The sequence below is a fragment of the Eschrichtius robustus genome, chromosome 4, assembly GCF_028021215.1.
Source record: "Eschrichtius robustus isolate mEscRob2 chromosome 4, mEscRob2.pri, whole genome shotgun sequence".
Lineage (NCBI taxonomy): Eukaryota > Metazoa > Chordata > Mammalia > Artiodactyla > Eschrichtiidae > Eschrichtius > Eschrichtius robustus.
Genome location: NC_090827.1, coordinates 63,764,061 through 63,777,349, shown reverse-complemented (window position 1 = coordinate 63,777,349; position 13,289 = coordinate 63,764,061). Strand labels below are relative to the sequence as shown.

The 13,289-nt window shown below is 36.8% G+C and overlaps 1 protein-coding gene across 3 annotated transcripts in view; it reads left to right on the top strand.

Moving 5' to 3' along the window:
- SLC4A4 (solute carrier family 4 member 4) overlaps positions 1–13,289 on the top strand; it is a 346,852-nt gene that overhangs the window by 271,668 nt on the left and 61,895 nt on the right. For all 3 annotated transcript variants that reach the window (XM_068542846.1, XM_068542845.1, XM_068542847.1), the window contains one exon: positions 8,808–8,878. In XM_068542846.1, coding sequence (XP_068398947.1) covers positions 8,808–8,878 — 71 coding nt within the window. The remainder of the gene's footprint in view (positions 1–8,807; positions 8,879–13,289) is intronic.

Below are 13,289 nucleotides of genomic sequence, written 5' to 3'. Positions count from 1 at the left end.
GGCTCATTCTGCAGCAAGACTGTTGGTTGCACCCCCTAGTTTAGAGTCGTTCAGATGAGTGGCACTCATGGAAGGTATGTACGTGAATGCGAGGGATTATTTAATCCATGGAGATGAGATCTGTTTCTGGTATGGAAAAAGGCAAATGGATATTTGCATTTTCAGGACGATCTCATGTTTTACAAAACCCTTTTTAAGATGAATGATCATGTATTTCTCCCATAACCTTAATACTTTTTGATAGAAGACTGCATAGACCCACCATAAATTTAGTTCTTCATGACGACAAACTGAAAACCAATAGTGAGAGAATAATACAGTTGCATATACAGCTAGAGTAAGTGTTCTAAAAACAATAAAAGACTGGTCTTTCATCGCAACATGCACTCCTAGTAAAAGAATTCAATCAATGAGCCAATAATATTTAAACTGGCGGATGACTTGTTTTTCAACACCGGGGCAGTATGTAACGATGAACCAGCAACTGCGCAGATGGAGTCGTAATCCTGCAAACTGAGGAATGATTTTACAGGAAAGGAAATAGGGGTCACTTCACCTCTAAGAAAACTATATTCACGGCCACAATAATATTGTGGCTTTTTTGGTGCTTTGTGAAGACAACTCTTCCTCCTCCCTTCCTGATCTTTTCTTGTTCTCACTTGCTTCCATAAAACTTCATCATCTCCTGAGTTTCCTTGTCTTAATGCACCTTTTCGTCCCTTCCTCCTGCCCCCATCTGCTGCTCAGTAACCCTCATACACCCAGGTTCTCATTTATTGAAGAACTAAGGAAGCTCAGTTGCAATTGCTAAGAGGAAAGTTAGCCATGAAATTTGACACATCAGTCAGGTTTTTATTAGCACATGGTTTTTGTGCTAGCATTCTCTTTTCCTAGAAATAAGACAGTTATTAATTAATATATTAATAGAGGTAATAGATGTTCTATTTCCCACTGTGCCTTGATGGTTACATAGCAGAGGGTATATAGGAAAGAAGATGATTCAGTTCAAAAGCCCAGAATGAAAACTGAACAATATCCAATTGAAGGACAATTCACAATATTTCATTCATCACCAACATCCCAATTTAGAAAATTGTTAGTGTGATAAAATATAAACCATAAATACTTTGGAGTAAAGGAAACTGAATTTTAGCTCTAGTTAGCAGTGTGACCTTGGGCCAGGCTGATTTCCTAATGTCATTGTTTTATAATCTGTGAGCTGGGTTAGTAATTGTACCTACTCTTAGAGGTTACTATAAGGATTAAATGAAATAGGATATGTAAAATTGTTTGGCACCTAATAGTAAAAATTTGTTGTTTTTTTCATTTCTCACTGTCCCACAAAAGATGCCCCAGCAGTTAAATCTTTTAGTTGTATTCTTTTAAAGGGGTTCACACGTTTAACTTCCCTAGAAAGGGAAGTTAAATTTAAATTTTAAATTTTAATTTCCATTTTAAAATTAAATTTAAATTTTAAATTTTCCTAGGAAAAGATATTGACTAGGCTTCACTGTAAGCTTACCAACAAACAAACAAAAACTAAGGTACTGTTGTAAATAAATATGAAACATTGAAGTGGTATTTAAAGGGAAAAATGTTAAGGAGTTCAGTGCATCATAGTTAGATCATTTAATACTATACCCCTGAATCTCAAGACTACAAAGGTGTTGTACACTATACACAGTCATGTAGAAAAAGGCTTTAAAGTCCCAGAGGTGAGATACCTAGTTCTTCTAAAAAGAGTCTATCTACGTAATTCATTCAAAAACATTAATGCTAGAATTCTGTAAATAGGGAACAGGACGTAGACTTTCCTCCTTCTCTTTCCCCCTCTCCTTCTCTTCCTTCTCCTGCCTTTTCTTCTTCCCCTTCTGCTATCAACAAAAATTTACTGAGGGTGTAGTTCATTGCTTTTTAAGAATTGTGCTACTTGCAATGAAGCAGATCACACACCACACACACACCACACACTTACACATGCATGTACACACACATACACACATATATACACACTGCTTTTTATAAAGTGTGTTGCTTTTTAATTAGTGTTAATTACTTTTTGAATGAATGAGGTCAGAAATTCATTTGACCTAGACTTTAAATTTCTACCCTAGTACCTTTGTTCATTTGCCTAATATGTCAAGGTTGCAGTGACTATACACTTAAGGGCATTGTTAATATTTTGGAAAGGGTCAAAATAAATTTTCTGACCAGGTGTTGGTTTTGTATCTGGAGGGGAAAAAGGCTTGCTAAATATGATAAACAAATTAGAAAGGCAAGGAAAATTGCCTCAAGGGGATAGACACTATACTCTTAACAGAAAGGGTATATCTTATCGATTCAGTGTTGACTGTTCCAGGGAGAACATGCTTAATAATGGATGAATGATTAAGAAGAATAAAGCCTTTCTCAGGCACCGAGTGCATCACTGTCTGTAGTATCTCTAAGTAAAACATGACCTTTTTCCTGGCATGAAACTGTCAGACCAAGTCAAGTGATTGGAAGTAAGCATGACTCCCATTTCCACACCTTGGTTATATTTACAGCACGAGTAGGCTTGCAAATGCTTTAAAACTATCGTCACTAGCGTGGAATTTCGTTACTTTTTTTTGTGTATAATTTTTCTATTATCTTGATAAATGCTATGCACCAGTATGTCATAACCATTAAAAAGAACTGCTGGATCGTGTCTCCTGTGGTCCCATATTATAGTCAACATGTGCTTCATAATTAGCCCATTAAAAGAAAATTAGGACATAAAAGATAACCCTAATTCATCTTTCATGACCTGCATCATATTCTATGCAGTTTTATTTTTATTTTATGTTATTCCCTCTTTTGCTTATACAGTGGGTTTAAGTCATAGACCAAGGGTTGAACAGGAGGTGCAAGGCCTTCTGCTGTAGCACTGCTTAGGCTTGCATTTGCCAAGATACTTTACTAGCGCAGCTGACATTTTGTCATTCTTGGTAACACGGTCTTTTGAGATAACCACGGATATTTGAAAGACCCATCATTTTAGTTTCCTTTTATTGACCTAACCTATATTTTAGCAGTTTCTGTATAACGCTTGCAGGAATCAGAAAAGGAGAAGCAGTGTATTTGGATAATCACCAGACCTGGATAGTTCTCTAGCTTTGGGTTTGAATAAAACCCAGATTTGGAAAATGTCCCCGAGAATAATGTCTACGCACATCCTAAGTGTATGATGGGTGGGTATGGAAGAGAAGTTTTTGTGAAAGTAGTGGCTAAATATATCCAGCTTATTACCAGATAGTAGCTCAGCTCCAGTGCAACGTCATAGGTGAGCATGTGAATAGAGTGTTCATGGATTAAAGAACATCTTACCTTGAACTTGTCTAGTGCCAGTGGAAATCTCAAGCATGAAGGTTTGGTAAACATGCTTAGGAAAACAAAAAGGATAATAGCAAGAAATAGTGAGTAAAAACTTCCTATTAATTTTGCTTGTTTTAAGACTTAAGGCTGAGATAGTAGCAGGTAATTTCCCAAGAGCTACTTCTTCCAAAGTTTTCCTCCTTCACTTTGTCATCCCTGCAAAACCCATTTTTGTCCTTTTATTGATCTGGAAACTTAAAGCATAAATATTTGACTTTATCAAGAGGCACTCGTGTGCTCAAGATATCCAGAATCCTTAAATACATCTGACATGACCATGCAGGCAAGACACTTATTCTAAATTTTATTCTGTGTTTATTTTCCAGTTACTTAGTTGCCTTAAGATGTTGCTTACATAGAATGGAATAAAACATTAAAGGTTTATTATCATGGAGAATACTCTTCAATTTTTTCTTATTCAGAGCAGGTTAATCAGTTCCACCCTAAGAAGCTATGTTGAAGGTATAAATTCAGATTTGACTAACATTTATTAAGCACCATCCAAATGCCAGACATTTTACTACTGGATTTTAATAAACTATATTTTAATATATATAATATTTTAATAATATATATGTATTTGATCATCACATAAACCTTGTGAGGTAGCTGACATTCTTCCTGGGGTCAAGTTCTGCTTTCTCTGGGTGGTGAAGCTAATAGTAATCTTAGCTATATTTATTTAGAGTTTACCTGGTACTGGGCACTGTGCTAGCAATTTTGCCTGTATTGCCTTATTTAATCTGCACGGTAACCTTATGGGGTGGATGGTATCAAATCCACTCTCACCAATGCGGAACCTGTGGTCAAGAGGAGTGAGGTAATGTCCTCAAGATTATGTGGCAAGGGAGTTGGGGCCACTGTGCTCCAGAAGGTGGAGCAGCCAGCATTCCAGCGCAGTTCTCCTGGGACTCCTTTCTCTATACTGTGAGGTGACGGTGCTTCAGAGCAGGCAAATCTGCCTTGGTGGCCGGTTGTTGCTCCTACTTGACCTCTTAGCCTCAAGTGAGCTTTGGTGCATATTCCTGATGGTACCATTTCTGCTAACGTGTAAAGCGGAGGATTCATGGGGTAGTTCCTGGTGCCCGGTCACTAGAGGATAAAGAAGAACAGCCTTAAACAGTACAGTTGATATTCTCTACATAGGAGGTATATATCATTGATGTGTGTATATCACCTTCTTTTTCTGCTCGTAACTCCTGCAGCTTGTTCTTTCTCTAGATCTCTCATTAAACACAAAGACTAAAAGCCAGCTTAAGGTGGAAAAGTCACAGCCACATTTTTTTCTTTTTTTAATATTTATTTTATTGACAATTGATTTACGGTGTTGTGTTAATTTCTCCTGTACAGCAAAGTGATTCTGTTATACATATATATACATTCTTCTCAACCACAAGTCTGTTCTCTGTGTCTATGAGTCTGTTTCTTTTTCATAAATAAGTTCATTTGTGTCATATTTTAGATTCTACATATAAGTGATATCATATGGTATTTGTCTTTCTCTTTCTGACTTACTTCACTTAGTATGATAATCTCTAGGTCCATTCTTGTTGCAGCAAATGGCATTATTTCATTCTTTTTTATGGCTGAGTAGTATTCCATTGTATATATGTACCACATCTTCTTTATCCATTCATCTATCAATGAACATTTAGGTTTTTCCATGTCCTGGCTATTATAAATAGTGCTGAAATGAACATTGGGGTGCATGTATCTTTTTGAATTATAGTTTTGTCCAGATATTTGCCCAGGAGTGGGATTGCAGGGTCATATGCCAACTCTATTTTTAGCTATTTGGGGAACCTTCAAACTGTTTTGCATAGTGGCTGCACCAATTTACATTCCCACCAACAGTGTAGGAAGGTTCCGTTTTCTCCACACCCTCTCCAGCATTTGTTACTTGTAGACTTTTTAATGATAGCCATTCTGACCAGTGTGAGGTGGTACCTCACTGTAGTTTTGATTTGCATTTCTCTAATAATTAGTGATGTTGAGCTCTTTTCATGTGCCTGTTGACCATCTGTGTGACAGACACATTTTTAAACATCTATTACTGTGTTCATTCCTCCATTCCAGAGGATCAGCTAGAATTTGATACACAGAAAGGAGGATCAAGACGTGAAAATCCAAGGAACGTATAATGGTCAACCTGTGTAAATTACCTGAAACCAAGTATGGGACACAGGCTGTCCCAGTGACTATTGGCTCATTCTAAATTAACCAGGTTCCTAGAGCAAAATGTTATTTTGCTTCATAAGCCATGGTGCTAAGCAAATAGTGAAGACACAGAGTGCAGTGTGTTTTGGCTTTTCCATTTCACCTTTCCAGAATCCTAATTAAGGATATTACAGATTCTATACACACAGATCATTCTGCAATTGGTTGCCAAAATATTTGCATTGTATGTGTCTGGATCCAAGTGGTGTCCAAGGGCTCTTGTAGATCAAGTTTCCAATTGGAATTGATCATTCTCTCTTCTGTGAGCTTAAAGAAATTTACTTTTAATCTTATTTATGGGCTCTACCATATCCTGCCAATATGTTTATTTATAGAAGTGCTTGTTTATATATTTATTTGGAAGTCTTTCTCTTGAAGCAGCTACTTATTAAAATAAGTAGGAAAAGTATATACTTCTTACTTTTGTTTTGATACTGGTCTTTTGGGATTTTGAGAGCCAATGTGCATAGCTTGTCTCAGAGGAATACTGAAAAGATGAAAGAAACTTGGATGAGCAAATTGACATGTATCCAGAACTCCAGAGCAGTTACTAAAAGTTCAGATTGGAACTCGTGGTCTTTATTATCTGTCGTTCATTTCACAAGGAAAGAGCCTGGAATACCTTCCTCCTCCCTCCTCACTACTTGTTTCATACTAGGCAGAAAAGTGTGTTGCAAAAAGACCTTCACTCTGTTATGACAAGAAGCTCATAAAATTGCATTAAAGAATCTAGCTCAGGAAGGACAGCCTCCCAGACACCCTCTAAATAGTGCCTTTGATTTCTCATGTGCTGTTTTCCTTCAAATGCTCAGACAGGTCAGACATTCCTATTTACAGCAGAGAGATCCACATCATCTAACACTGGTGAATCGTTATCTCCCACCTTGAATTCTGTGGCCACATAAATCATCTTGATTTTGATGAATAGAAATATTGGGTAGGAAAAGAAAGAATGATGGACAAGGTTTTGGTACCAGCTCTACTTCTGGTTGACTCTGTAATCCTGGGCAAGAAACCTGGCATATCTTGCCTCAGAGTCCCATCCAACATAAAACGGGTATAAAAGTATACCTGTTATGTGCTCTTATATGTTGTACAATGAACAAATGAAATAATGTAAGAAAATGTACTTTAAGCTTTTTAGAACAAAATAGTAATAAGATTCTAGGTTTCACTACTAATAATTTACTAACATCTTCTTCCTTCGGGGATTTATGTTTTGTCTTACTGTTTGGGCCAAGCATCCTTTATCCTATTTTGATTCTTTCTGTGGCCTATAATGAAACACAAAGCATGAGAAAACAGAGTCTGCACGTGTGCTTGTTTTACTGATGAATTAGGGAAGCCCTGGTGGCAGCTAGCATGAGGTTAAAAGTTTAACAATTCCAGAGCCTTCAAAGATCAGAATGGATTGCAAAAAACTAGAACCAAAGCTAAGTATTTTCTCCCCTTTTGTTTTCCTTATTTCAATTCTTTTGTCTTTATCTGCTGTCATTCATTTGTAGTCATAGAATGACCCCTTTCCTAGCTTCTCTTACTGACAGAAAACAATTGTTTTTCAGCTTTATTGAAGTATAATTGACAAATAAAATTATATTTAAAGTGTACAACATGATGATCTCGTTATGTGTATACATTGTGAAAGGATTCCCACTAATTTAATTAACATATCCATCACCTCACATATTTATTTTGTTTTATTTGGTGAGAACACTTAAGTTTTACTCTCTTAGGAAATTTCAGTTCTATGGTATAGTATTATCAACTGCAGTCACCATGTTATAATTAGATCCTCAGACCTTAGTTCTCTTACAACTGAAAATTTGTACCTTTTTACTGGCTCTCCCTATTTCCCCCACCACCCAACTGCTGGCAACCACCAGACTTTTTTTTGACTTTTTTTTCCCTAAGATTCCATCTATAAATGATACCATGCAGTGTTTGGCTTTCCATGTCTGACTTATATCACTTAGCATAATGTCTTCCAGGTTCATCCATGCTTTTGCAAGTGGCAGGATTTCCTTCTTTTTGAAGGTTGAATAATTAACAAATATTTTTGAGTTCCTGTTAGTTAAGTGCCAGACTGGGCAGATTCTGGCGGAAAGCAGTGAACAAGGCATATCCCTTTTCTTCTTCATTTAGGGATCTTATATTCTAAATTGAAACAGTCAAATAAACCTGTTTGTTTCTTCTTAGAAGTTTATGTAAGTGAGACCTAAAACATGGCAAACTAAGAAGACAGGCTAGGGATCTGGGGGCTGGGTTGAGGGGCGCTCTGGGACCAAACAATAATTAGCAATTTGGATGTTAAATGAACTTTGTGAGCCTCAAAGTCAAAAACTTGGTAAGTGTTGTTTCATAATATTTCCGTAAATGAGGGATAGTCTCTGCATAACAATTTATTTTCTAATACATAAAGCTTCAAATAATAGGAAAAGAGCTTATCCGATAAAGAAAAATCTTGTAATTGTAGAATACTTTTCAAATCCTATGTTTTAATTTTAGACTCATAAGTAGAAAGGAAGCAATGAAATATTTCAAAGAGGAGGGTTGGTTTAATAAATAAACTAGGTTCTTCTGCAAGTGACATCTTCATAAATCTACAAATGATGCCAAACTGTATGAAAATAATTTAAAAATTAGATTAAATATTCATGCTCATTATAATAATACATTATATATAATTTATTATTTAGCACTTTTTTGTTTTCACACATTTTGCAAAGATATACTGTCTCATATGAATTCCAAATTTCCAAAGTTCAAAAATCAGCTGATTCTTAATTAGTAAAGCTTCAATTCATGAGATTTGACTGTGCATGAAGCCAGTGATCAACTTCCTCACTTATTAACAGCCATTTTTTCCACTAGGCAAAATATATTCAGTGCCTTTTAGTAACATAGAAGTGTTGGGTTTTTTTTTTTAAACCTGAAACAAAGTACAATATCATCTCCTTAAATATTTGTCGTTGTTTCTTATCAGATGAGAGCACAAAAGGCATGTCCAAATTTTTGGTTGTTTTATGTAGGTGAAAGGTGAATACAGTTATAATAAGGAAAAACTTATTGTGCCTTTATGTTGTTATTGAAGACGTTTTTTTTTAGTGCCTAAGCCTGCTTGTTTAGATTCCTAAATATGCATATAGGTCACTTTAATTTTATTTTTACAATAAAATATGGTCTTTTGCTTACAGTTAATATCTCCATGTCTAATGGTACCACAATGACTCCTGAAGATTTGCCACCTATTTCTTCTACTGATGCGGTAAGTGGCTTAGTATTTCAGATCATTTGCATATTGTACACTCTAATAATATTCATAATATGATGTCTCCCACCACTCAGCAAGCCTAGTCTGAACACATATTTAATAGTCAGTGATGGCAGAGGGACAAGAAAAACATTTTCTGTACTCTAGTCAGCTTTTTTTCCTTTTCTTTTAAACTTAAGTGCAAACTTAAGTGCACTTAAAGTGCAATATACTTTTCAAACCTTCTTAGGAATTTGACTGTTATGTCCATTAATTGTCACCTTGAAATATTTTCACAAGGGAAAGTGACGAAGTTGCAAAGTGAGAGCGTAGTATCCTCTCTTTGTTTCTAGTACGATTACGAATTCTTCTGACTACCAGATGGTGCTGTGTTCCCTTCACTGAGGGTGACTGTAGCAGGACACTTCCCGTGTCACTTAGAAAGGACCGTGCCTCTGTCACATGATATCCTTTCCCATGGCTTGTAACCAAGGATCTTTAAGAGACTGGAACTAAGCTTTAAAAATGAGCTGTTTTGCATGGAAGGTCGCACACTGGAAGAAGACTTTTGTGTTAGAGAAAAAGGGGAAAGTGCTGTTTCAGACTTGTAATTGTGTTCCTTCTACACTGGATATGGAATCTTACCAAAGAATATCAATCTTTCAGTTATAAAGACAGAACCCATACATAATACTTTGTATTGATCGAGTGCCCATCTCTCAGGAGACCAGAACACTTCTGCAGATATTATATAATCAGTGCCCACAACATCCCTTTCAAAGATGATGCTTTGTATCTTTCCTGGCCAACTCTCACTTGACCCTGTTTCTCTCTTGTTTTCATGTTCAATGGCTCTCTTGACTTCTTTCGTTACTGTTTTCTCTGACTTTCTCCAAACTTTGCCTCTCTGTTTCTTCCATGTTTGAGAGCGTGTGTGTGTGTGTGTGTGTGTGTGTGTGTGTGTGTGAGAGAGAGAGAGAGAGAGAGAGTGTGTATATGAAAGAGAGTATGGATATGTTTTAAAGGCCACATACAGAAAAGAGTTCAGTTTTCAATCTTCAAGCCAGCCAGCCAGCCTAGTGCCTAAAAGGATGTGACTAAAACACAGGGAAAAATACTCCCTTCTAGACTTTTAAGGAATTTAATTAAAATCTAATTAAAAATTTAAAATATATATGTAACTAATTAAAACGGTAAGTTCATTTGCAATAAAAATTAATAAAATACTTCCAATGACTTAAAAAGAGATTGTTTCCTAACTTGATTGTTTCCTAACTTATTTGTTTTTGTAACTAATCAAAGAAAGCTTTAAAATTAATGAATTTTTTAAGCCCTGTCTTTGGGCAAGTCCTGGAGAGACTCTAGTAATTGATATGTAATTATAATAAGATGTCACTATAAGATTCATGGAAAACAAATGGAAGTTGTGGTTGACTTCTGGTATGACCATGACAGAGGACATAAAGGCACAATAATGATGATAATTTAGCTACCATTTATAAAGCATCTACAAGAGACCAGGTGTTTTATACATATTATCATCATTATAAACCTTAACATGTATTGTAATCATTAACACAACCTACTGGGCATAATTATCTCCATTTTATAAATGAGAGCAACTGAAGCTCCAGAAGGTAAATAACCTTTCTTGTTCTAGGTCACATAGCGATAAATTAGTAGAACAAAGATTGAACTAAAGTTTGGGTGGTTCCACGACCTGTGGTATTGCTGATGCACCATGATGCTTCAGTGTTTGCAAATTGGAATGTTTACTGTTGTTAACTTTTTTAGTTCCTATGAATGCTCTATACTCCAGGGCAGCAGTCCCCTCATGTGTGTATCAATTGTACACCTTAATTAAAATGTTAAGTTGCTATGTCCAGCACCTCTAGAGAAGAAATTAGGGAAAAATATGTAATGTGTGTGTATGTAATTATAAAGGACAACTTTTATTCTCTTCTTTATTTCTCCTTTTCTATCTGTATCTATTCCTTTATGTATACTTTGCATAAACACACACACATATATGTGATCCAAAAATGAGCGTTAGAGAGGTAACATGATTTATTATCATCACTTATAGCACCTACTGTTGAGCACCTACTAGGGGCCAGGCTCTTTACATTAATTGTTTATAATCCTCACAATACCTTTGTGAGTTTATGATGTTACCTGTATTTCGTAGATGAAACAGAGGCTTATAAAGGATAGCTGACTTTCCAAAGGCCATATGACCAGTATATAGTAAAACCAGAATTTGGACTCAGGGCCTTCTAACTCCAAACTCTGCATATTTCCATTCTGTGGGGAAGCAGAATAGCATGTCCTGTAGAAGGATTTACAGATACTTTGTTCTCATGTCAGATGCCTGGTTGCAAACGCAGGGCTCCACTACTTTAAAAACAGGCTGTGGAACCTGCTCAGCTTCCCATCTGTAAAACGGTGATGATAAGAGTATTCCCTCAAAGATGCGAGAAGAGCCAGATTAATAAATAGGCAAAACTTCGCCGAGTGGCTGGCACGTACTTGTCTCTCGATCAATGTTAGGTTCGGTTTTTATTCTATTTAGGTGTTCTTATCATTCTACTGGGCCGTTTGTCACCGAAACTCAGGTTGGTGGAGAGACGAAATTGAAAGCCACTGCTTCTGACCACCTACTGGGTCCTCTGTGTGTTTGGCCACACTAGCTCAGTTCCCCTGAACCTTTCCTAAGACCTACAGTCAGCAGGACTTTATTTCCTTCTTTTCATTTGGCCATAATTAGATCACGAAAGAAGGTGCTGTAAGAGTGACATGCAGCCCCTGGGCACCCACGAGACGCCCTCTCACAAGGCCCTAAGAACATCCTGTCAGAGGAAGGAAGGCCTTTTCTTTTCAGCTTCATTAGCATGAAGACAAGCTTTCTTCTTCCTTGTGGTATGGGTGTGTTTTCTGGGGGAAAGAGCAGGAAAGCCAGGGCATGAGAGCATTTAGACAGAAGTTAGAACTCAAGAATAACCACCCTTCAAGATAAAAAGCCAGATTTTCCATTATTTGCATTTATTGTTGGAATCATTGTGTCTTTAAATATTCTCACCTTCATCAGTTTTCCCATTGATTTCTCACTTGGAATATCCCTTCAGCCTGCAAAACAAAGCTCTTTAAAAGGGCTCTGTAAATCTTTGAGACCAGCCACAGCTTATCCACACTGTATCCAAGCAATTAGTGTTGAGATTTGCTGGCTTCCACTTACCAGCTCTTAGAGGGAGAGAACAGATTTCAAAATCTAACGTCAGAAGCTTCTCTTCTGAAGACGTGATAGAATGGATCGGTTAGTATTTGTTTTTCATGTTACATTCCTTTTTGTTTTCGTTTTTTATTAAATTGAGTCATACCTTAAAAGACACAGTTCTTATGTGCTCATTGCAATGAGTTTTGACAAGTTTTTACCTCATGTAACCACCACACAAAACAAGATATAGAAGATTTCCATCATCCCAGAAAGTGCTCTGAAATGCTCTATTTCCTGTTTTATGCCCCAGCTTTTTGAGCCTTGGGAGATCTTTCTTTGCCAAACTGCTCTGCCCCCCACCTTCAGAGGGCAGATGCCTTAGCTCTTTCAGAAGTGGCTGAATGCCACAGAGGCGTTTCTCTCTGCTCTCCTGCCCTGCTTCCCATCTTAGGAAAGTGGCTTTCTTGCATTTGATGGAGACTCTGTGTCTAAGAGGGGTTTCTCTCAGCTCTTCTGTTGAATCTCCAGGCTTTTATGAACGATCTGTGCATTTGACAAAGACCATTAGAAAGTTTGGTGGGTGGACAGACGCAGGTTTTGTCGACACCTGAGGCTCCACAGAATTCCAATGTGTCACCCCAGACTACAGGCAACCATTAAAAATTCATTAAAGATTTGGCTTATTTCTCCATCCCTCCATCTACAGTGCATTTATCTTCCACCTGCTACTCTGCCGGGGATGAGGCAGCCATGGATCTCTTCTCTCCTATGACGGTCTTGTAACTTTGGAATTTAGTTTATTTAGGTTTCTTTGCATCCTCATCTCACTGGTGGAATTTTTAAAACTATGATTTTATAGCTTATCCTGCTTGCTTTTGTTGTTAGGTTGGGACAACCAACAGTCTCCTGTAACTTTCTATATCTTAATCATAAGTAAACAACCAATTCGTTTTGGTATTTCACAACAGTATATATAACTACAGTCGCAGCTCACATACATCATGTAGACCATAAAGTAAGGTTGCAGGTCACTGCAAGTCTGGCTCACCCACTGCAGGGAAAAAATCCTAAATGAGTACATTAACCACTTAACCTTGAGACTTTTATTTGTAGCATTACCCTCATTTATATATATGTTTATATATAAATATACGTGTGTGTGTGTGTTTAAAGGCTTATATTTTACCAGTTGATACTCAAAGAGAACAATGT